Source organism: Heloderma suspectum, chromosome 1, assembly GCF_057233095.1.
Source record: "Heloderma suspectum isolate Gila_16-S chromosome 1, 16-S_ref, whole genome shotgun sequence".
In the NCBI taxonomy this organism is placed as follows: domain Eukaryota; kingdom Metazoa; phylum Chordata; class Lepidosauria; order Squamata; family Helodermatidae; genus Heloderma; species Heloderma suspectum.
Genome location: NC_139458.1, coordinates 413,920,313 through 413,945,553, shown reverse-complemented (window position 1 = coordinate 413,945,553; position 25,241 = coordinate 413,920,313). Strand labels below are relative to the sequence as shown.

Sequence of the window (25,241 nt, the reverse complement as noted above, 5' to 3'; positions counted from 1 at the left end):
GTGCTGGACATCTGCCGAAGTGGAAGCAAGCTTGTGTCATGCTTTGCCGTCAGCATCGTGGTGGGCTCCCGTGCTGGTTTGAGGGTGGGGTGCGGGGCAGGATGACAGGTGCTGTTAGCCTTCCTCTCATGCCCTCGCTGAGCAGGTCTGCTTTTCCGTTATCTCTCCTTGGGCGTCTGCACTCAGGCTCATTGATAAAAATTTGATTCTGCCTCCGTGGCCATATAAGGCCTGGTTTCCCTCCCCGGATTCCCTGGCTGGGCCCCTCACATTCCTTATAAGCTGCAGCTGTCTCTTGCTTTGGTGCTGCTTTGGAAGGGGGCAGGGAGGACATGGGGAGTTGAAACACTTGGCTGAACAGACTATTCCTTCATTTCTCTTTCTCTCTCTGTCTCCAACCAGCTCCTCTGCTGGCTTAACTCATTACTTTCTTCCCAGCAGCCACAGCATCAGGAAAGGAAGGGGGTAGCTGACCACACTGAGAATTGCCTTCCCACCCCAAGACACTAGAAGGTCTTGGACTGCTACCCGTGCGGCTTTCCTTTAAGGAAATACAGCGCTGTTTATACAGTGCTTTAGGGTGTTGAACCTCTTGAATGCATGCATTATATCAGTAATCCTTACAGGAGCCCTAGAACCATAGAGTTGGAAGGCATCTCAAAAGGTCATCTAGTCTAGCCCCCTGCCAATGCCAGTGGTATTGTTGTTATCCCCATGTTGCAGGTGGGAAACTTCATAGCTGAGGAGACAGCGTTTGCCTGAAGCTACCTGGTGAGTTGAAAGCTTTTTGCCACAATGCTCTGTATAGCTCTATCCATCACAGGAACATAGGACGCTGCCTTATACTGAGTCAGTCCCTTGGTTCATCTAGCCCAGTATTGTCAACACTGAATAGCAGTGGCTCTCTGGGTGTCAGGCAGGAGTCCTTTCTAGCCCAGCCTGGAGATGCCAGGGATCGAACTTGGGACCTCCTGCTTGCTCTACCACTGAGCTGCGGTCCCTCCCTTAGGGTTATTTTCCCCATAACTTACCCTTTTTGAATTCTGAAGTGTCTGTTCACAGAATTGGGATTTTTGTTTTCTTAATCCCCTTGCATTCACAAAAGTTTTTAATGCTGGTGTGACCTTGAGGTAAGCAACATACCGTGTGTGCGCCTTAACATTTCCCTCATGTACTACAGGGCAAAACCTAGACACAGCCACATGTCGATGCAGGAGTGTACATTGCTTTATAAGCCAGATGCCCAAGAACATGGTTGAGGCCAATCACGATCACCCCCATTCTTTCCTCTCACCCATCTCCCACTCCCTTTGTGTCATACTTTCCTAAGTTTCCTTGCCCTGCCGACTGACACCAGAAGAGTGTGTTCCTAGCCCCACCTGGAGATGCTGGGGAGTGAACCTGAGGTCTTCTGCATGATGCTCTACCGCTGAGTTATGGCCCCTCCTCATATAGGAAGCTGCCCTGTTAGACTCTTTGTCCATCTTTCCCAATATAGACTGCTCTGACTGATAGTAGATGGCCACTAGTCATGATAGCTGTATATCACCACCACTGTCAGAGGCAGTATACTGCTATAAATGAATTGCTGGGGAACACCAGCAGGAAGGTGTTGCTACGCTCATGTCCTACTTGTGGGCTTCCCACAGGCATCTGGTTGGCCACTATATAGTCAGAGTGCTGGACTCGATACGCCTTGGCCTGATCCAGCATGCCTCTTGTTATGACCAACAACAACTCTCTTTCCCATCACCTGCACTGGGGATTTCAGATTAGCACAGTGCAGGAAAGAGGCAGTATTTTGCAAGGTAGCTCGGAATCTCTTCTTGCCTCCCATTTTAAGAAATTCATTAAAAGTGTCATATGGAATGGAATGCATTCCCTGCCCATAATCCCACTCCTCTCCACCCATGCAGTCAGACATGCATTTTAGAAGACTGACTGCAGAGGCTAAAAGTATATGGCCTTTTGTGCTGAGCAGTGCAACTCTTGACCTTTTGGAGAAAGGATTATGGGTTAGAGGAGGCTTTTATTCTCCCCAGCCATCCCTTAGTGTGGAGCCAATTCCTGAACTTGTGCTACCTTTTCAGAGCTTGGTTTTATGACTAATGACAAAACCTAAGGTACCCTTCCCCAACTGGGCTCCCTCCAGATGTGTTGGACTGCAGCTCCCAGCAGTGCCAGCTCCAGGGTTTTGAGGGCTCTCAGGCAAGACACCTTCAATGGGCCCCCTCTCTCAGTGAGTCTGCCAGCTGCTATTTGCTGCTCATTCTCTTTCTCCTCATTGCTACCACTCACTTGCTCTGCAGGAAGCAAGTCAGTGAACCAAATAGGCAGATGGCTCTTCCTTTTCACTACCACTGATGCCTGGGCTCGGGCAAGAGGCTGCTGAACAAGCAGATTGCAACGGTGAAGAGGAGGAGCTACTCCAAGGAGCCCCTGCTGGGGTGTGGGCTCTCAGCAGGTGCCCAACCATGCCTACCCTTGATGCTGTCCCTGATTCCCAGCTAGCATGGCCACGGTCCTTCTTCAAACCACTCCATCTTCTGCACAAGGTCTGGAGTGCCACACTGGCTGGGAATTATGGGAGGTGCAGTCTAGCACATCTGGAAGGTGGCAGGTTGGTGAAAGCTGATCTAAGGTTTTGGACTGAATGGCTTTGGCCTTGGAACAGAGGAGATGAGCCCACTGTACAACAGTGATACCTTTAACTGGAGACGGTAGGAACCGAACCTGCTGTCTCATGTGTGCATCACACACTTGCTCTGTCCCTAAGCTTCAGCCTTTGTGCAGTTCAGGCGAGTTGGAAGAAGGATCCAATAGATGTTGGGCCTGCCAAAAAATGAATAAACTAAGACGAGCGGCTTCGGAAGATCTGGACCTAAATTACTCAGGAAGGAGAATCCCTACCAGCTGCTTTGTTTCAGTTTGCTTGGATGTGGCTGGCCGGCAGGCACCTCCCTTTTGTACTTAGACATGTGAAACAAGACCTAGGAGCTTAATGTTGTGTGAGGTGAGAGTCATATGCAGGTCTGTGGTGGTGGCGGGACTCTGTCTTTCCTGGGCCTATCTCACCATATCCATTCAACCAGCTCACTTGGGCTCTACCTCCCTCCCCAAACCCACCTATGGGGCAACAGTGCACAACTTGCCATGGAAACATTTTCAGCCGGTGGCATTCTGGCACACAGAATAACATAGCAACGGAAGACGGCACCTTGGCAACAAGCAGCGCCTGCTAAAGCATGAAAGGTAGAGAGAGAAAGTAGGAAGTGAGCTGGGGGGAGGCCTCTGAGCTCAGAACCCCAGTTGCACTCGAGCTACAGTGAGGTTGAGGCTGGTGGGGCATGGGCATCCGTGTGCCACTGTTGGTGCGCCTCGTTCTAGATCCAGAGGGATAAAGCATGCAAGGGAGCGGGCGTCTAGACCAGCCTTCCTGAACTGGGTGCCCTCCAGATGTGTTGGACCACAGGTCCCATATCCAGCCAGCAGGGCTGTTGGGCATACTGGCTGGGGGATGATGGGAATTGTAATCCAACACATTTGGCAGATGCCCAGTTGGGGAAGATAGGTCTAGATGGTAGTTTGTCATAACGAGTGCTGTGTCTGAATCTTCATAACAGCGTAAGCTTTTGCATTGGACCCCTGGAAAAAGTGGGAAATGATGATCGAAGCCATATAAAGAAAGACCCCAAAGATTTAGAGAGAGAGAAAGAGAGAAACTGGTGTAGTAGGAGAAAGAGAGAGACTTGCAAGGAACTCAGATGCTGAAGGTAGGATCCCAGAGATCCCTTCTGGTCTCTTGAGGTCTTTACCAGGAGCTGCCTGCACATCCTTTTAAAAACTATTCCCCACAATAATGAGTAATAGAAACAAGATGGTTTATAAAGCGAAAGCTCTGCGTTGATACTGTACTTGCCTGCCTTCCGCAACCCTCCAGTTATATTGAACTACAATTATGCAATTCCCAACTAGCCTGGGAATGATGGGAGTTGCAGTCCAGCACATCTGGAGTGCACCAGGTTAGGGAAGGTGAGAGCAGGGTGGCATATGCTTCTATAGTAAAGGGAGTGGGTAGGGTTTGTTGCGCAGCAGAATGAAGGCCCTCCAGACTTCTAGTAATCCCAGGCAGCCTGCACTGTTTATCTTGGAATTGTCTGAGCTATGATAGGGCCAGGAGTAGAAGTACTGGGGCTGTCTTCTGGTTGATGTGTTCAGAGGGCATGGGGCAGTCTACTGAGATGTAGTCTTAAAAGAAAACACAAACCCCCAAACCCTAGAAGCACCAGCCCATGCTCCGAATTCTGTAGCAGCAAATGTTCAAATGAACTTTTCTTTCCAAGCCCCATTTCACTTATGTGAAATGCTAACAGCTTTAGCTTTCCTGCTGAGAGAAAAACAAACGTAGCTGTATTTTTTTTTTTAATCCACAGTCCATCCTGCTGTGGTATGAGTTCTGGTCACATTAGCTCCCCCAGTGTAGGGGCTGTTTCAGATTATATGATTTACTTAACCTAGAAGGCACTCCTGTGTTGGAAATGCATTAAAGCTGTGATTGTTGGTGGGTTTTTTTGCCATCTCTGCACGTGCAAAGAAGATCCATGTGCAAGCATCATGCATGTTACCCTACATTTGTGTGGCTTTTGTGAACTTTTCTACATTACATTGATTTTCATATAGGAAAATCAAAATGTCAGAAGCAGCCATAAGATAAGGAGACGAAGGAGTGGAACTGACTAATCCAACTATCTATTTTTAAAACAAACACTGGAATAGGGAATAGCCAACTGGCTGCCCGTGGACCAAATTCATAGAATCATAGAATAGTAGGGTTGGAAGGGGCCTATAAGACCATCGAGTACAACCCCTCTCAACGTTGTGTTTTGGACCTACCAAGTTGTAATCATGTTGGAAGGAACATCATCTAGTCCATAAGTCGGCAGAAGGTAGATCTCCAGATGCTTGGGACTTCATCTCCCAGAAGCCCCTGCCAGCACGACCAGTGGTCAGGAAAGCTGGGAATTGAAGTTCAAAACGCGTGGAGAGCTACTTTCTATCCACTCCTGATCTACTTCAACTCCCCTGCTGATGTAGGACTTTTATTTATTTCATTTCTTTACAACATTTGTACACTGCTCTCCATCCAAACAGATTCTGAAGCGGTGAACACAAGAAGTACAGTTGTGAAAAAGATGAAAGATTAAACGCCATATTAAAATTATTTTTTAAAAATGCCAAGAAAAACCGTGGGTAGTCATTTAAGGAATCCTTCCTGGAGCAGAACTGTTTTCAGGAGGCGCTGGAAGCAACACAGCGTTGGCGCCTTCCTGACCTCCAGTGGCAGGGAATTCCAAAGAAAGGATTCAGTGGATTCCAAAGAAATCCACTGACACAGAATCCCTGATAGCTGGCCACCCAGCCTCTACTTAAGAATCTCTAACAAAGGAGAGCCTGCCATCTTCTGAGGCAGTCTATTCCACGGTTGGATAGCTCGTACTGTAAGTTCCTTCTACTATAATCTTAAGCTGAAATCCACTTTTTTGTTGTTTGTACTTGTTGGTTTGGGTCCCACCCTCCAGAGCAACAGAAAACAAATTTGCTCCATCATTTATGTGACAGCCATTCAACTGTTTGAAGGTGGCTATTGTCTTGCTTTGTGATCATCCCTCTCCAGACTAAATATTCAACCTCTCCTCATAGGACTTGGTCTCCAGGTCCCTTACCAACTTTGCTGCCCTCCTCTGGACGTATTTCCATTTGTCAATATCATTCTTAAACTGGATACAGTACTCCTCCAGGTGAGGTCTGACTAAAAGCAGAATAGAGGGGTACTTCTCATGATCTGAACACTGTCCTTCTGTTGATGCAGCCTAGAATTGTGCAGAATCAAAAGTGCAGTAATAAAAACGTTTGCTCATGATTTCACTTTTCAGGAAAAGGAGAGAACTGTTCTTGCAAGTTTGGAGAAAAAGATATTCTCTACTGTAATGCTAAATCTCTTTGGCTGTTGTTTATACTGCTCTGTGTGCAGCCAGACACTTGGGATCCATAATTGCGAAGCTCCTCTTGCTTGATAGCAGTGACTTTCAAGCCTGGCCAAACATGCAAGAGTTGGATTGTGGCAAAATAAAATGATCTGCAGACCATTCTCTAGAAAAGTTGGTTAGCCCTGCATGGAAGTGTTGAGCTGTTTTCTTTTTTTGCAACTAAGAGGAGCTAGCCACAGTGCTCTGTTCTACAAGGCATTGCAGCCTTGGCTAGCTGGATCCTGTCCGTTTTGAATTGGTGCCTATCTTGTTCTATTGCCAGCAGCTGCCTAAATTAAAAGGATGCTCTTGAGGAAATGTATCTCCTGTTGCACTGGATTTTTCTAATATGCTGGGCTCGCTGTAGCAGCAGAAGGGTAAATGCAGCACAGGGTTAGCATTTCCCATGGATGTGTCATCTTTTCTCCTTGACAAAGGGGTGGGCAATTTGTGGGCCCTTGCAACTCCCATTATCCTTCACCATTGGCTGTGCTGACTAGGGCTGATGGGAGTTGCAGTCCAGCGACATCTGGAGGGATACCAGATGAAATTTGGCCTCATATCTGAGAATGTAAGGTAGCTATAGCTTACAGCAGGGGTGAGAAATGTGTTTCACTCCAGATATTTCTGAATGACAACTATCACCCCTGACCATTGGCCATGCTGGCTGATGTGGGATTGTGGTTCAGCAACACCTGGAAGGCCATAGGTTACCCATCCCTGGCTTACAAGCTAAAAGCTTAGAGCTGGAAGTCTTGGTTCATCCCCTCCATCCGCAAAATGGGGAGGGTAAGTTTTGTTTATTTTTAGAGGGTGCTTGCAAGGAATTACTTAGAGAATGTATGCAAAGTACTTTGAATGCGCATTTATCCTAAGTTCTATATAAATGCATGTTACTACTGCTTCTACTTATTCAGCACCAGATCACTTTGGGTGATCTCAAAAGGATTTTTTTTCTTGTGTCCCCCAAAGGAAAAAACATGACAGTAAAGGATTACTTTCCTTCACTCCCACCCCCTTGCTATGGGGTATTACTGTTCAGCACTTACTCTGCTAATAAGAGTTAGAGTGGCTGCTCTTAGGGCAGGGGCAGATTGGTTAATTTGAGTGGAATGTGGGGAGGAGTGTCTGCTGGACCTGCTGCTTACTCTTGCTTGCAGGAACTTCATTTGTTCTGGCAAGCAAATAATGTACAAGGCTTGTGTATAAATGTTGTGATTATACAGGAGTGCAGAGTGTGCTAGTCAGCACAGAGTTCAAATTACTGAGAATGTAATTTTTAAAATAATGTTAAAACAACAGCACCCCAAGTTTCTAGTCCTTATGATTGTGAAGATATACTTTTAAAGTACGTTGGCACTCTCTGCTGAAGTCTCAGAAACCAGAAAGACTTCTGAATAAGATTTTCAATTATTGGGGTGGGGCATCAGTGACCTTACCTCTACCATTATTAGCAAAACCAGAATAACTGAGGAAAAAAAATCATGCAAATTTGGCAAATTTGCATGGCTGCTTTAGGATGTAGAATTTAGATTGCTTAGGCACAAAGCCCTAAAAAATATTTAAAGCCCTGCTAAGACCTGATGATTTTGTGCAGCTACTTTAAACCTTGGTTCTAAGCCTGTGTTATTTTTCAGTAAGAAGAAAGTACAGCCTCCTGTATTCTAACCTTTTCAGGTCTCTTTCAAAAGGATGGCTCATTCCCATAATGCATCCTGAGTCCTCTTCCTTGCTTTCATCTTCTGTTTTTAAATTAGAAAGATCCTCCCCCCCCCCCCCAGTATATTAGTTTGGATGGAGAAATTACTTAACACTTCAGAAGCTATAAACTATAAACTTTCTGATGAGTTGGTGGATGGTGGGGTTAGTGTGTCTGTTAAACACAAGCTAAAGGATACTTACACACACGCACACACAGACACCCCCAAACACATACAAACACACCAGTGCAGCTAAATTAAATACGGTGGATAAAGTGTAAGCCCCAGATTGGGGAGAAGAACCAGATTCAAATCCCCACATGGTTTACGTGGGCGGCTTGAACCATTCACTTTCTCTCAGCCTAATCTACTTCTTAGGGTCGTTGTGGCACTAAAACAAGAGTTCCCTGCATTTGTCCCCCTGTGCTGCTTGGAGGAAGTGCAAGATAGAAAATGTAATAAAGGACTAAATAAAATAAAATAGAGCCAGATGGTTGAAGGAGCTAAGAAATGCATCCAAAGGACTGCAGGCTGTGAAGAAGTGGAAGCTCAAACCAGCTGCCCTAGGAAATTACAGAACCTCGCAGCTTCTCATACAAGCGGTCTCAGTTGGGGGCGGGTTCAGTAGAGGACTTGTAAAGTCTCATTTTCTGTGGCCAGTCACTCTGTCAGCCTTTCCCAACTGTGCCTCCCCTGCCCCAGCAATGATGTTGGGCTACAACTTCTATAATCCCCAACCGTTGGTCATACTGTCTGGGAATGATGGGAGTTGTAGTCAAGCAGTGACTGGGAGCTGTCAGTTGGGAAAGGCTGCAGCCTATCTAGTAGCAGGTATCTACTAGGTCAGCATCTGGTTTGTTCCTCAAAATTGAACTTCGCGGCTTCCAACTGTGAAAGACCTCCAAAGGCAAATTTCTCCCCAGTCTAGTCTGGCAGTTGGTACAGAAACCATGGATGTACCTCATGGATACGTACGGATGGCCTACTGGTGACAGCGTTCCTCCTCCTCCGTCTTTTGCTTGTTCTTGGAAATAAGTACTGTGTTGCACCAGTAGTTCATCTACCTGGCCTTCTTACTCAGGCTAAGGAAGTCTCAGGGATGTATGGAGTCATTCACGTTGTCCCTAGGAACAGAGCTCCCAGGGGAATAGAAAGAGGGCTGGCTTGAAACTTTCTCCTTAAGATTGATGCTGCTGCTGCTGCTGTTTTTCCTGGCAGGGAGCATTCTGCTTGGGGAAGTCTTGGGAAGGGCCATGGCTCCGTGTTCTAGAACACACGCTTTGCATGCAGAAGGTTCCAGGTTCAATCTCCGGCATCTCCTGGTAGGGCTGGAAAAACTCCTGCCTGAAACTCCGGAGAGCCGCAGCCAGTCAGCGTTGACAATACTGGGCTAGATGTACCAGTGACCTGACCTAGCCCAAGGCAGCTTCCTGTGTTTCTAAAATGGTGCCCCTACTTGCAGTCTGAAGTGGTACATTCTGCTGCCTCTGCAGCCAAGGCCTTACAGACCTGTCTCCCATTGTTGCCTCCCAGCAACTGTTATCTGGTAGTCCACTGCAGCTTTCCCCAATGTAGCACCCTCCAGATGTTTTGGACTTCAGCTCCCATTGGCCCCAGCCAGCATGGCCAATGGTCAGGGATGCTGGGAATTGTAGTCCAAAACATCTGGAGGGCATGAGGTTAGGGAAGGCTGCCCTGTTGTCTCTGAACACAGAAGTTCAGGGGTAGAACACTTGGTTTACATGCAGAAGGTCCCAGGTTCAATCCCCGGCATCTCCAGGTAGGGCAGGAAAAACTCCTGCCTGAAATCCTGGAGAGCTGCTGCCAGTCAGTGTCAACAATACTGGGCTAGATGGACCCATGGTCTGATTCTGTATAAAGCAGCTTCCTAGTTCCTAAATTCTGTGTGATCTTCATGAGTCATACCTGTTGCAGTGTGGAGCGCTGTTCAGTGTGCCTGCCAGCCAGCAAGACAGCCAGCCATGCCCTCTTCTGGGATACTCCATTTCATTCTCCTGACCTGGTTTTCTCTTCCCCCAAGGCTGCTGCATCTCCTTCTCGTGTGTGATTGGTGTTGGCTTTGGCAACATAATGTTCAGTGCTCGGAGAATGAGTTTGCTGTTCGTATATATCAGCCTTCCCCAACCTGGTATCCCTCCAGATAGGTTGGACTACAACTCCCATCATTCCCTAGGGATGATAGGAGTTGTAGTCCAACACAGCTGGAGGGGCACCAGGTTGTGGAAGGCTGATATAGAAGAAGAAACCTCCCACATTTCAGAGGCAGTTTGACCCTCAGGAGCGTACCATTCCTTCACTCTGAGGTGTGTGAGGAGACATTAGCATGCCTGATAAATTGTGTGAACATAGTCTGTGTCCCGTTACAAAGTCAGGTGTGTTCCTTGATGGGCCTAGTTCCTGCTGTGCCATAAAACCCGTAATTCACCCAGTGACTTGTGGCATTCTGCTGTTGTGCTTCACAGACAGTGTTAAGTTAGGCCTTTTCAGGGCAAACGCCTTCAGCAGATCTGGGCCTGGCAGTGACTTAAGCATAGTTAATGGTTGCAGCGAACAAGAAGCTGGATCTTTAAGTTGTGAGTCCCCAGGATGGAATATTACCTATCAGGCTTGTTTTAGCCTCAGCCACTGGGACTCAGCATCTTGAAGACACTGCTTTTGTGTGGAGTGATGTGCTGTGGCTGAGTGGATACTCACTCTTGGGGAAGGCTAGGCTGAAGCCTTTACCTTTAGGTTTTTGCATGTGCTCGATGTCCTCAATGAATGAATCTTTGTCCCGTTGACCTCCTCATAGCTTGTGAGGCTGCTGGTTGAGTGGGTCTCTTCATGTGCCACTCACTCCCTGACAAATGGAACAGCTGTGGAGTCTCTCCCTTGAGGCGAGGGGCTGGAATGGCCTGTCACAGCTGTGAGGAACCAATTCCCTTGAGGCTATGGGACGCTGTCTTGCGCTGGCCTATCTTATCCCTATTCTTCTATTTATCTGTTCTTCTCATCTCCTTTTTTTTAACTTCAAGTCAAACCAAAACATTTAATTGTATATAACTAATGGCCAAAACAATGTAACTTAAAACATTATGTAATAAAACACAAGTCAGGTTAACATATCACTAGTGCAGTCGACTGCGATAGCGTTCAAGAGTGACTGCACAAATACGTTTTTCTGCCTTTGCAAACAAAGCTGTTTTATATGCAACATAAGGATAACAGTCTGACAGTAACCAACAAACCTTCTCATGGTTACTTTTACCCTGCAAAAATGCCAAAATCTGCTCCCAGAACCTCTCCCCAGAGTTTTGCTAGGAAGGGTAGCACAATAAATAATGTAATATATCCTGTCTACCTCTCCTGGGCAGCAGATAAAGAGCTGTATGTTTCTTAAAATCTGTCCAAGAATGCTGTAAGCATTGCTCTTCTCAGCCTGTGTAACCTGACATCATGTTTTGACATCTGGGAGTTGGAAAATAGCTTCCCTTGTAGAACTTTGCACTTCTCATATATGTGGCCTCTTCTGCTGCCTGCTGTGATGGTAAGAAGGAAATGGGAAATATTCACAAGGAATAATGTGAAAACTGCTGCTGGTTTGTAGACACGTTCAGCTCTTCTGCGCATAACAGCTACAATGCAAAGGAGTCAAAACTCCCATATGCAACTTCTCTTTGCCTCCTTCTTTCCCCCTTTGGGTAGATGTCTGGATCAGCTCCCTTTTCTGGAATTAGCATGGCTTTTCAGCCTCTTGCTCTGCAGAAGGGATAGCACAGTGGAACTTGAAAGTTTGTTTCTGAGACAGAGTGGCTTCTTTCTGGGGCTGACCCAATAAGAATGGCACCCTCTAAAGCAGCATTACATGGGAGCTGATCTAAATGTGACAGATGCCATGTGGAGCCTGCCAAAAAGTGCTTGGTGCTTCATGTAGCAGGTGTCACATTTAAAAGTCACTTAACTCCCATGCAGCATCTGCACACTGCTGCAGCTTCCTAGATTCACAGGTTGGCCAGTGAATGGGGTACGTGCCTTTTAAAGCAGGGGTGGGAAACCTGCGACTCCCCTAGGATGGACTCCAATTCCCATCAGCCTCAGCCAGCATAGTCAGTGGTGATGGGAGATGTAGTCCAACAACATCTAGAGGGCCACAGGTTCACCACCCCATTTCATAGGTTAAGCCTACCTTATTCAGTGCCTACATGGCTAAGCCCTTTTCAGCAGCCTCCCTGCATGGGTTATGTTGTTTTAAACTGGCCCTCAATTAAATTGATGGGCTTGGTCAGCTTTACTTCCAGTTCTCTTTCCCCCAGAATCATTAAGCTTTCCATGTGGTTCCATGTTTTGCAGGCAGTGACCTTTACTCGGCACTGCCAGCTCTTGAAGGCGGCCTGTTTGTTTGCTTATCGCCGTGAAATGCTATTCTCAAGTGACGACAACTCTCCCTGCCCAAACCGTAACACAGCCAACGGACATGCTGGTTTGGGTGATGGGAGTTGTAGTTCAACTCATCTGGAAGTTGTTGGGCAAGGCACAGATCCAGAAGGCTACTGTAATGTCTAGTGTGGCTTGCCATGTGGTTCCTGCCAGTCACACAAAGTCTCCATGCTGCCCAGATGATCCTAGATTTGTATGTTAGCTGCAGGGACGTTCTCAGCCAAGGAGTGGAGAATCCTCCCCTCCCCATGAGAATTGGCATCACATTGGGCTAGCGCTTGCTTCTGTCCATTGTCATGGAGAACTTACTCCTCTACCTTGATGAAAGGTAAAGTCTTAATGTAGGCAGCTTCCAAAGGACAATTCCAAAGGGTCTTGGCTCTTCTTGGGTGCCTTAAATGCTCTTTACTTAAATGGTGAAAGGTAGTGTGCGCCAAAGAAGTGGGTGTATTAAAGGAAGGAATGTAATAATGAAGATCTCTGAGCAAATCCTGGCCTTCTGGTTTGAGGAGAAGGGCATAGTATTCCTGGGAAGCTGTCAAACGCAGTGACTCTAGGGGAGAATTTGAGGAATTGGTGGGAAGGACTTGGGGCCACTCCATACATTGTAAAATAGTTTCCTGAAGGTCTGATCTCCTACATGAGTGTAAACGACTGCATGTATGGGGAAGACCATAGCTCAGTGGTAGAAGACATGCTTTGCCTCCAGAAGGTTTCAGGTTCAGTTTCTAGCATCTCCATTGAGAAGGATCGGGTTATGGGAAATATCTCCCTGCCTAAGAGCCTGTAGGGCTGCTGCCATGCAGAGTATTATTGGACTAGATGGACAAATAAACTAGGGTCTTATGGGACTACTTGCAGCTTTGTGCAGGTCGTCAGTGACCACACACATAGTCACAAGTGACCATACACATACTGCTGTACTTGTATTTAGTATTTTTAAATGTGCACTTCATAACAACAGTGTTAGGCATCTGTGCATAAGGTGGATTATAAAAATCTTTTGTGTTGTACACTGACCGTATAATGACCAGATGGAAGGAGACAAAGTTGAAATTGCTGAAGAGTAAGAATACATCTTGTGAACTTGGCCTGTTACCCAGGACAAGAAAGGGAGCATGTTACCCAGGACAAGAAAGGGAGAACCCTTCTATCTCAGGATTAAAAAGCTTTGGGATTTGGACGTGTGTGTTTGGGTGTGAGGATTTGGAGAAAATCTACTGCATTCTTTGGGGGGAAAGGATCCACTACTTTCTCACATGTGCTTTGAGCTGAGCCGTTGCTTTTATGCCTGACATGGCGTGCTCCAACCATTTTTCCTGCCCTGATCTTTCAGCAAGGGGAATTTTAAAAAGAGAGGAGACTGCAGATCTGTTCTACGCTACATGCTCCATTGTGTCTAGGTTCGGGGTGGGTGGGGGAGGAGTTCTATGAAATCTTTCTGACCAAGAGCCACAAGCTGTGGGGTATTCTTGAACCAATTCTTTATCACATGAGCTTCTGCTCTTATTAGTAGGATTAGCTTATCCTCACACCTTGTCATATGTCTTGTGTCAACTTTGCCTCCCTTCTGTGTACTGAGTTTTTTTGTGGGAAAGGGGAAGTTAATCTATAGTGTCTTCTTAATCAAACACAAGAGTGACAGGAAGCTGACTTACCAGGTGTGAATCTCATTGTGATAGCAATCCAGTGTTCTTGGGTGGTCCAACTGAGCAATTCTTCCTCCCTTAAATGCTCTTCCTCTACTTCTCTCCCTCTCCCCTTCTTTTGTGGTTTTAGCCTGCTTTTTTCACCTCCATTTTCCCTCCCACCCCACCCCTCTGGTCAGCTTGAAGGCATGCTTTGCTGCTGTATGTGTGCATTGCTCCTCCATCATTTTTTTTTAAAAAAAGAGGGGTTTGCACAAAAACAGGGTTTTATCCGAACACCATCTGTTCCAAATGATGTTTAATTTGTTGTCTTCACGTAAATCAACAAGATTTTTTTTTTTTAAGGTGAAGCAGAAACATGCATGTGAATAGTATAGTACAGGCCACATATTGTGGGATCTGGAGCCATATGAATGCAAGCATCTATTCACCACAGAACAACCCTAAATGAAGGAAGGCTAGTCCAAACAGACACTGGGTGTTTCCAGATGGAGGGTGCTGAATGCTACCAGTCAGAAGGTAGTGTGCTGCTATTCCGCCTTTTCTTAATGGATTTCCTACAGTGACAAGAAAGATAGAAGAAGTAATAGGAAAACACAGGAGGGTTACAAATGGAAGACATCATCATTTGGATCCCCCTGTGAAATTCTGTGAATGAGGCATGATTGTGTGAAAAAAAAACCTTGTCTGGAAGCAACCAGTGATACAGAGCTTTTGAAATACAACAGGAAAGCGGGCAGACTTAAGAGAGATAAATACCCAAAGAATAGCCAGGTTAATCTGTAACAGCAGATGTGATAGAACAGCCTTCCCCAACTTGGTGCCCTCCAGATATGTTGGACTGCAACTTCCATCATTCCCAGCTAGCATGGCCGTGGTGGGAGTTGCAGTCCAACACGTCTGGAGGGCACCAGGTTGGGGAAGGCTGCAATAAAGGGTTATATCCAATGTTAGTTTAACTTAAGTCCCATTTATTTCAATGGGTCTGCTCTAAGTAGGACTAACATTGGATACAACCCAGAATGCCTTGTGGCACCTTGAAGACTTAACGGATTCTGTACACCTGACAAAGTGGGCTCTGGCCCAAGGTTCGCAGGTTCAAATGTGCAGCATTAAAGCTGGGTTGAACATTGCAATGTCTAAAGGGGGCTGCTTAGTAGCCTCTCCTAAATAAATAGTTGGGCCTTGACTTTGGCTCTAGTAACTTCCCATTTTGGATTACTGCAATGCATTGTACTAGGGGATGGGGGGAGGATGCTGGGAATTGCGGTTGAACAAATCTGCAGGCTACCAGGTTAGGGGAGGCTGGTGTAGGATACGGCTGCCAGAATTTTGACTGGGGCATCTCATTCAGACAGTCACCAGTTTTAAAAGCACTGTGTATTCCTGTCTAAGCCCAGTTCAAAAGTGCTGGTGCTGACCTTTAAAGCCACAAGCAGCTTGGGACCCAAGTACGTGACTGAGCACCTGCTTTCATATTGTCCTGCCTACACTGTTAAGGTCAAGTCCCAGTGTCCTTCCCAGAGTGCTGCTTCCATCTGAGGTGAGCTTGATATCATCTAGAGTGGGGAGGGGAAACTGTGGCCCTCCAGATATTTTGGCCTACAACTCCCATCAGCCCTAGCCAATGGTGAGGGATGATGGAAGTTGTAGGCCAAAATATCTGGAGGACTACAAGTTGCCCACCCCTGATATAGAGAGAAGGCTTATTCTTCTTTGGCATCCCAAGAATCCTCTTCCTCCATTGCTATCCTGCAGACGTTCCAGCAGGCTGTGGAAGAGGAAGAGACAGAAGGCAGGGCCATTCCATTGGCTCCGCTGAGAAACCAGCAATTTTGGGGCTTGCCTCTCTTGGAGCTGTTTCCATTTCACTTGGTTGTGATAAGAACACCGGCTGGCTTCATTGCAGCTGTGTTATTTATTTATTTATTTATTAAATTTATTAATCGCCCATCTGACTGGTCACCCAGCCACTCTGGGCGATGTACAACCCACCATAAAACAATTTAAAACAATAAAATTTTACCATAATTTTTTTTTTTAAATACCCTAACCCACCCCAAATGCCTGCCTGAACAACCACGTTTTTAATGCACGACGGAAGCTCATTAAAGAGGGGGCATGACGGCGTTCCCTAGGGAGGGAGTTCCACAGAGTGGGGGCCACCACAGAGAAGGCCCTCTCCCTCATCCCCACCAGTCTAGCTGTCCTGGCTGATGGGACAGAGAGAAGGACATCTGAGGCTGATCTTGTTAAGCAGCCTGTCTGGTGTTGCTGGAGGCGCTCCTTAAGATAGGCTGGGCCGGAACCATATAGGGTTTTAAAGGTCAAAACCAACACCTTGAATTTGGTCCGGAATACAACTGGTAACCAGTGCAACTCCTACAGCACTGTAGTGATGTGATCTCGCCGGCGGCTGCCTTTAATCAGGCGAGCCGCCGCGTTCTGTACCAGCTGCAGCTTCCGAACCGTCTTCAAGGGTAACCCCACGTAGAGCGCATTACAGTAGTCTAAACGAGAGGCGACCAGGGCATGTACTACCGATGGGAGCAGATGGTTGGGAAGGAAGGGGCACAGCCGCCGTATCAGATGGAGTTGATACAGCGCTGTCCGGCTCACAGCTGACAGTTACAGCTGATCACGAAAAGAATGGTATAACATGAAGAACTGGTGCTTGAGTTTTTTTGTTTTCATTCTCCCCACCCATCCCTTTATCCTTTTATATCATGTCTTTTTTACATTGTAAGCCTGATGGCAGGGGACTGTCTTGTGTTTATTGATATGTAAACCACGTTGAGAGCTGGGCAGAGATGCTGTAATAAAATTTTTGTCTTCATCTTCCCTCTGCCTAGTGCCAACCGTGCTAGCCTTTAGGGACCAAGCTAGAATGTCCCTGATTGCTCAGGCATTTTCAGTGTTGTTACTTCTCCTTTTTATCTCCTACTCCTCAGTGATGTTTTTATGTATTGTACTTTTTAATCCGGATGTTGCATTTTCAGTTGTCGCAAACTGCCGTATTTTGATGAAGGTGTATTTTAAATAAAGAAATTGTGATCGCCACTACCCTGCTCCTTTCCCCTGGTACATATGGAGGGGTTGGGAGAGAGGCAAAGTCTCCTCTCACTTGCTCTGGAGTATGGCGAAGGTAGGTGGTAGTAGGACACCTCCCCCACCCCCTCTGAAGAGATGTTTGCTACTTAACTCTTCTGCGTTCCAGTGTGAGCCATGTATGTGTCTGTAGCTGTGTGGGGGTATCTGTATTCTGCTCCCTAGGGAACCAGGGCGCTCATTCCTGGGGAGCGTTTTTGTGGAGGTGCACATTTCTTCCTTTGTCATGCTCGCCTCTTGTGCGGGCTGATATTGCCTACCCATATCCCCTTCTCTGCCTGAGGGGAGTTCTGAGGCCTGAGCACATACTGCCCCTCCAGGTTTGAGTTCTGTGAGTATCAGGCAGGTATTGAGCCAAGCCATCGGTCCACCTGCCCACTGTTGTTGACACTAACTGGCAGCAGCTCCCTGGGGTTTCAGGCTGGATCCTTTCCTAGCCCAATGTGGAGAAGTCAGGGATTGGATCTCAGACCTTCTGCATGGACTCTACTGCTGCGCCTCGGTCCACCTCCATCAAGGTTCTTGATTCATATGCTGATGTCCTTGACCAATTGTGTGCATGTTTTCTTTCCCCCTGTATGCAGAAATGTGCTGCGAAAAGCTGACATGGGCTCCAGTTCCCTGACCTTATGCATTATGAGGAAATAAATGCATCCAACATCCACTCTTACTGTAGTGTGTCCAGTGGTCCTTCAGTCATTGTCTGGTTAGGGCATCACAGATAGGGGTATCTCATCTTCCCGTGGGTGGGTGGGGGAATTGAGATGAGGCAGTCACCTGCAGTTACAGAGGAGAGGACTAAGGGGAGATAGGATGGTGCTCTTCAAGTACTTGGGGCTTGTCGCAGAGAGGTGGGCCGGGATCTCTTCCTGGCCATCCTGGAGCGCGGGACACGGAGTAATGGGCTTGGGTTGCAGGAAGCCGGATTCCGGCTGAACATCAGGAGGGACTTCCTGGCTGTTAGAGCAATTCGACAATGGAACCAATGACCTGGGGAGGTGGTGGACTCTCCCACCCTGGAGGCATTCAAGATGAAGCTGGACAGCCACTTGCTGGGGATGCTTTGACTTGGATTCTTGCGTTGAGTGGGGGGTTGGACTCGATGGTCTTGTAGGCCCTTTCCAACCCCACTATTCTATGATTATAACAGCTTTACATATGGTAGGTTGCCAAGAAGGGAGAGTTCCGGTTGTCATATGAAGAATTCTAAGATCAGAATTAAAAAGGAGTCCCATGAAGGCATCCTGCTGTAGCAGCCATACAAACAATTACCCAGAAATGACTAGCCTGGCCTTCTTGAACCTCGCCCCTTTCAGATGTGTTGGATTACACCCCACATCATCCACTGCCAGTATGTCTAGTGCTGCTTGGGGATAATGGGAATTCTAGTTAACATATCTGAAGAGGGCCACGTTGGGGAAGGCTGTTGTTTTTTAAATGCTAGTCCACCACTTGCAGCCATTTGTTGTTTGTGTTCTTAAAAAAGAAAAAAAAAAATCTTTTTGTAACCTTCCCTTCCTGAGTGCTTGGAGATGATGCCTGACCACTCTGGGTGACTGGCTATTTTGAGGTTTTGCACTGCCCACCAGTTAGTGAACGGACTACTTGCCTGCCCCTCATATAGGACTGGGCAGATGACTCAACCCATCACCTTCATAGCGAACTGATTAACAGGGAGTGTGGGCAGTGGTTAGAGTGCTGGACTAAAGAAGAGCCCTGCTGGGTCAGACCAACTGTCCATCTAGTCCAGCATTCTGGTCACACAGTGGCCAACCAGTTGCCCACGGGAAACCTACAAGCAGGACATGAGTGCAACAGCACCCTCCCATCCATGTTCCCCAGCAACTGGTACACATAGGAATACTGCCTCTGATACCAGAGGTGGCATATAGCCACCAGGACTAGTAGCCACTAGTAGCCTTCTCCATGAATTTGTCTAAACCACTTTTAAAGCCATCCAAGTTGGCAGCCATCACTACATCTTGTGGAAGTGAATTCCATAGCTTAACTTTGTTCTGTAGTTGTAGTCCGTTGCATATGGCAGGCTCCAGGATAAGGGAGTCTGGAGTAGGATCAGGAAAACCTGAGGCCAAATCCCTACGCAGGCCTGTACCTTACTTCGTGACCTCGGTCCAGTGACTCTTCCCAGGCTGACCTACTTCACAGGGTTGTTGTGAGGATAAAAGGGGACGGGAGAGCCCTGTGCACAGCCCTGAGGTCTTTGGAGGAAGCATAGGAGTAAAAATATAATCAGTAAAACAGTTGTGCTGCCCAACACCTAGGCCATGCACCCATTCCTCCTCTGAGCTCTGCAGGCTTAATCTAGATCGAATGCTAGCCTATTCCCAGCCCCTACGCATGATGAGCAGCGCGTGTGTGCACGCACAAAATAGTAGCCTGCCTTTGCCCTGAGGCAGGCAGTTGTCTTCCCTGTTTGGGTGAGTGGTATGTTGGTGGTGGGTAACAGGTCTGCCTTCTCTAGTGGGAAGGAGGAGGCTGCAGCTGAGATAATGGAAAGTGAATTTGCCTGACTATGCACCATTATCACATGCTCCTCCTAATTCCATCTACACAGATCTTGCTGCCAGGGCTGGAGAGGAATTGGGGGCAGACGTCTGCTGGCCAGCCCTCCCCTCCTCCCCCACCCCCCTCGATGCGGCAGGGAAGGGTGCCCTGGATTGGCTGTCTCTCTCCAAAATGGGCTGCCTTTCCTTTTTTAGATGTTAGTCGAGCTGTGAATTCCTTGGTTTTGGCAGCCTGTCAGGTCAGGAGCCCGGAGAAGCACATGGGAGTGCCGGACTCGCCAATCTGCAACGGGGTGGGCGAGAGCACCGACAACACGAGGACGTTTAACCCTGTCCTGGAAGGTGCCAGGATGCGGACCGGCAGGGAGGGACTGAGGGTCCAAGAAGCTGAACACCTCGGTCTCAAGGGGCACTTGGCACTCCAGTAAAATAGCCTTTAAAAGTTGTGACTTCTGTACGTATTAAACATCAGTTTCCCAGCATTCTGTCACATTCTAGTGTGACCAAGAAGCCAAACCAGGATGGGGCTGTGCAGAAGAAACAGCCTTGATCCTCAGTGGTGGGAGGCTCCCCGCCCCCCCCCCCGAGCGGAATTAGCTCCCCACTGAAATGGTGTCCAGGACTCCTTTATCTTCTCACATGTAAGTGGGTGGTTGCTATTTACCCAGATGAGCAACAGTAAGATGCTTTTTTGGGGATGCTGCTGTGGTGATGGGAAATCTGCCCTGAAACCACAATGGTAGGTGATCAAGCCCTCAGTGGGTGGGATCCCATAGAGCAGGTGGTTGTGTCTTTGGATGCGAAGGACACGCAGATGCAATGCACCCCCCCTCCCCCAGCCCTTGCATTTTTATGTATTTATTTATTACATTTATATCCTGCCATTCCTTCAAGGAGCCCAAGGTAGCATACGTGATCCTCCATTTCATCCTCACAACAGCCTTATGAGGTAGGTTAGGCTGAAAGTTGATGACTGGCCCAAAGTCGCCTAGTGAGCTTCATGACCAAGTGGGGACTAGTACCCAGACCTCCCAAGTCCCAGTCTAACACCCTGACCACTAAACCACGCTGGTTCTCATTATAGAAGCCCTCGAAACACACTCCACTTATAGGGGTGGGCATTTTGCTTGTGTACGGTGATAAGAGACTGTGCCTTTGCAATTAGCTTATGTCCGTTCAAGGTGTTGCAGTGCCCAGAAAGACATTATCTACTACCTGCATATAGTGAAAGCATCTGAGTTGGGTTCCTAAAAAGAACTGCTAGATGAATCTGATTTTGCAACATTTAGGCAAACTTTCTTTGCTGTTTCAAGTTTTCACTCATGCAAGCTCACACTCTTGAATAAAAATGCTTGTAGTCTTTAACATTGGCATAGCTACTCCCATCTCTCATGGGCTGTTGTTGAAGCATGGGTTGTTATTATGTGCAAACTCTGCACTATGGTTTAACCATGGGTTGTTAACAGTGAAGAACACAGGAAGAGAACCTGTGGTTTGTTGTTGGGTTGTGAACTCTGGGTTGCTCATGGCTAACAACCCATTGTTAAACCATAGTGCAGGGTCTGCATGTAACGGCATCCCATACTCAACTCATATTCTGGGTTGTCGTTACGTGCGAATCAGGTAAATTTCTTGCATTCTCTTTCTAGAGTTTGTGTATTAAGCTGTAAGAATACAGTGGTGTGGCTATCTCTGTTTTTCAGTTATTTATTTCATTCCATTTATATCCCACCTTTCCTGCAAGGAGCTCAGGGCTGTGCTCATGGTTTTGCCCCCCCTTCCATTTTATCATTACACCAGCTCTGTAAGGTAGGTCAGAACAAGAGTGAGCCAGGGGCACCCAGTTTGTCTTATGTCTGACTTGGGCTCTCTTTATTCCTGCCTTATCTTGTAAAAACAATCCCCAAGATGACTAACAACAGATCAGTTAAAATAAAAAGTGACCATCCATCAAAACAAAAGAAAAAAGTCAACAAGGAAAAAAAATCAAAAATCTTAACAGCACAATTAAAAAATATCCATAGCAATTAGTCAAAGCAGAGAACCAAATGTATTGCTATAAGCCACCTTGGGAGGGCTTCTTCCCTGAAAGGCAGCCCAGAAATATTTTAAATAAATAAAATGACAGAAGACAAACCAGGAATAATAATTTTTAAAACACCACGATCAGCTTAGCCCATCCTTCTCCAGCAAGTGCCCTCCAGATGTTTTGGACCTAAACTCCCATCAGCTCCAGCCTTCGTGGACAATGTGCAGGAATGCCGGAGCTGTAGTCCAAAACATCTGGTTGGAGAATGTTGCTCTAGCCCAACAGCTCCTTGGAAGAACCAGGATTTGGCCTGGTGCCTGAAACCACACTGTGTCTGAGCCTGGCAGGCCTCCCAGAGGAGGGCATTCCACAGTGGTGGTGCCACCACTGAAAAGGCTGTGCTTCTGGTGGCTATTTAGTAGTTTATACGGCACCATCCATGTGAATGGTGCTTTATAGGGTACAAGGAGGGAGGAAAGTGGAGGCAGGAGTAAACCAGGAAGCAACATGCGGTTGTTTCTGTTGCACATACTATAGCAAGGGTGTTGGATCTCTTTCAACTTGAAGCCAAATTCAGTTCTGTAGATGCTCTTGGGGGCTGAGTTCCAGTGGTGGGTGGGGACAAAATGCCAAAAATGCTCGCATATTTAGCTTAAAGCTCTTACTGCCATTAGCTAAACCCTAAGAGAAGCATTTCAACCTTTCAGAATGAGGAAATAACCCATGCAAAAGCCATGAAACCACCAAATGATTGGTGGCTGGGGGACGGGGGCATTGCACTTTGGAGAACCCCAGAGGGCCTTGAGGATCAAAACTCCTGTGCTATAGGCTGAGTTATAGCAGGACAAAGGAACCAAGGTGTTGTACCAAAGTCTTCATGGAAAAGATGGATCTTCTGGAGGAATCTGAAGGAAGTAAGGGAAGGGGCTTCACACAGGTGTTCTGGGAGGCTGTTCCAAGCATACAGGGCAGCAAAGGAGAATGGCAAAGCCTTTTGAGGGAGCAGGAGACCTTTGGACGATGGAACTGGGGAAGTAAAGCTCATGGGCAGGGATGTATAAGGATGTAAGAACGGAAAGATAAGGGGGGGCAAAGCTGTGGATGGCTTTGAAGGTAAGGCCAAGGAATTTGTGCCGGATCTCGGCTCAGACAGGTGGGCAGCATCAGGGTTTAAATAGGGGTATCATGCAATCTGAGCAATAAGAGGGGTGAATGAGTTTGGCAGCAGAGTGCTGAGTAAACGTGAGGGAACCAAGGTGAGATAATGGAAGACCAGAGGAGAGAAGACTGCAGTAGTCTAGCGGAGAGAGGGCCAGATTGCTCTGCAGTGTTGTAAAGGGAGAAGCCCCACGATTATGAATGCGAATATGAGGAATGCGGGGGGGGGGGGGGGGAGATAAAGCCAAAGCAACATGCCTTATTCAGCGGGGTGGATAGGAACATTATCAGTGGATAAGGAAAATGCACAGGAGTGCCTGGGGATCTGGTTTGAGCTTTGGGTGTCTGCTCTGGTTTGAGCATCCTAGGCACATGACAAGATTGGGTGCTGCCATGTTCTCGCATGTCCAGGTCTGGCGATAATCTTGGGGCCGCTATCCTTTTTACTGCCTTGTAGTTGATTGTACATATTTACACTGATTCGTCACTTGCCAAACCAGTCTCTTATTTGCCAGTAGATTCCTGTCCTGTGTAGGAGGTAAATCAGAAATCCCACATCCTTCCTATCAGCAGTCTGAAGATGGCTTCGCACAAATTAAAATGGAGGTGCATTTTTTAGCCCTAGGGACCGTTTCTCCTCCACTCTTGGCATTGATTGAATGATTTGTATGGCTGGAGTGGCCGTGAGACTCACAAGGATGTTGATTATGGCCTTTCTGATTTTCCCTACTACATTTCTGGAACCGTGTGTACTCTGAAAGTGTTCTGCTTTGGGCAGCAGCCATTTCTAGTAGCAAGTGCTTTGCAAGCAAAGGAAGTCCACTTTCTTTTTCTTGAAAATATTTTATTTTGCATTTGAAGACTTTTTGATGCACAGTTGTTCACTTGCTCCTTGAACTTACACACACTTTCTTGGAAAAGTTGTTTTCAGTGCCTTTTAATGATGACAATGGTGGTGATGATGTGTTTTGGGAGACACCTGGGCTTAATTAATAAAGAGAGAAAAGCTGAGTTCACACAACACGCTAACCCACACTCAATGGTTGAGTGTGGGTTGTTGAACCGTGGGTTGCTTGTTGAACCATGCGTTAGCCTGTTGTCCAAACCCAGGACATTTTCCCCAGGGTGGCTTGTTAACCATGCAATGTGGCTTGTTAACCACCTTGAACAACCCAACAACAAACTATGGGTTCTCAAGGTGGCTTGTTCAAGCCAGACTGCATGGTTAACAAGCTGCCCTGCGGAAAATATCCTGGGTTCGGACAACACGCTAACCCATGGTTCAGCAAACAACCCACATTCAACTATTGAGTGTGGGTTAGTGTGTTGTGTGAACCCAGCCAGAGAGAGAGATCGGGGTCAAGCTGAGAAGGGTGTCCATCTGTAAATTCTGGCATGACCAAAAGCAAAAACATCACTGAAGATGTGCGTTTGGGGGATGGATTTTGGTGCCAGCCTCTGGGACAGGGGAGTCAAACCTGTTACAGCTTGAGGACCAAATTCCATTTCAGAGAAGTTCTCAGGGGCAGCATTCCAGTGGTGGGTGGGCCTCAAAATACCAGCATATTTTAGCTTTAAGCTCTTATAGCCAGAGGCATTTCAGCCTTTTGGAATGGGGAAAATGGCACAAATGCTGGGGAACCCCAAACCATCAGTGGTTGAGGAAAAGGAGGTGAGGCTGTCTGGGAATCCCAGTGGGGGCTGGAGTGAGACTGAAGGAGGGCTGGATTTGGCTCCCAGCCCAGGGTTCTACACCCCTAGTCTAGGACAAAATGGAAGCCCCTGATGACATTTCTGACCATTGGTGCCACTAGGTAAGCTTGTATGGGAAAGGGAAGGGAGCAGCAGTGGGCAGGATTCAAAAGTGGGTTGGCCTCAACTTACAATGGGCTTCTGTGTGTGTTCTGAGCTTGGGGAGTTTGCTCCAAACCCTCCAGATCTGAAGTTCAGCATCAGTATTTGAAATCATAGCAAGAACAGAGCTTTGCTGTGGGCAGCAGTACTGATACCCTAGGTAAAGGCAACCAGGATCTCTTCGAGGCTGCCCTTCCTGTTCTGTTTGGGGCATGCAGCTAGTTGCTGGGCAATGTTGCTGCTAGGATTTAACTGAAGTCTAAATTGCAAAGACCCCAGTCTACTCATCAGGCAGTGATCCTCTACTACTGGGCCAACAAGGTCATGGTTTGGAGGAAGGAGTGGCAGGCTGCTCAAGCCAGGATACAAACAGCGCAGACCAGAATCCTCCTGGTTCTGGAAATCAGGTGAACCCAGGGAGCCAATCCCATGTCACTGCTTGCTATTTCGCTCCAAAATGTTCTGCACTCCCTCCGTGTGGTGAACGTGTCACTGAAGGGAAGCCGTAACACGCTGCCCCTCCGCTTCTGCAGACAGTTCTCTTCCCTGCCTACTTGTTCCGTCTTCTCTTGGCATCTGCCACCTCTCCAGCCGTTGGGGGTTTGACCTTATTTACTTACTTACTTACCTATTTACTTACTTACTTACAGTATTTATATACCGCTCCACATCAGAAGATTTCGGAGCAGTGAACAACACAGTAAAAGAATAAAACAGCAAGCTAAAAAAGTTAAAACATCTTTTAAAAGACAAAC

At 47.2% G+C, this 25,241-nt stretch overlaps 1 protein-coding gene across 5 annotated transcripts in view; it reads left to right on the top strand.

Annotated features, from left to right (window-relative positions):
• SRF (serum response factor) overlaps window positions 1–25,241 on the top strand; it is a 75,461-nt gene that overhangs the window by 22,355 nt on the left and 27,865 nt on the right. The window contains exon 4 of one of the 5 annotated variants that reach the window (XM_084829050.1): window positions 24,808–24,893. The exons of the other annotated variants lie outside the window; for them this stretch is intronic. Within the exon in view, the coding sequence (XP_084685176.1) occupies window positions 24,808–24,893 (86 nt within the window). The remainder of the gene's footprint in view (window positions 1–24,807; window positions 24,894–25,241) is intronic. 5 annotated transcript variants of the gene reach the window in all.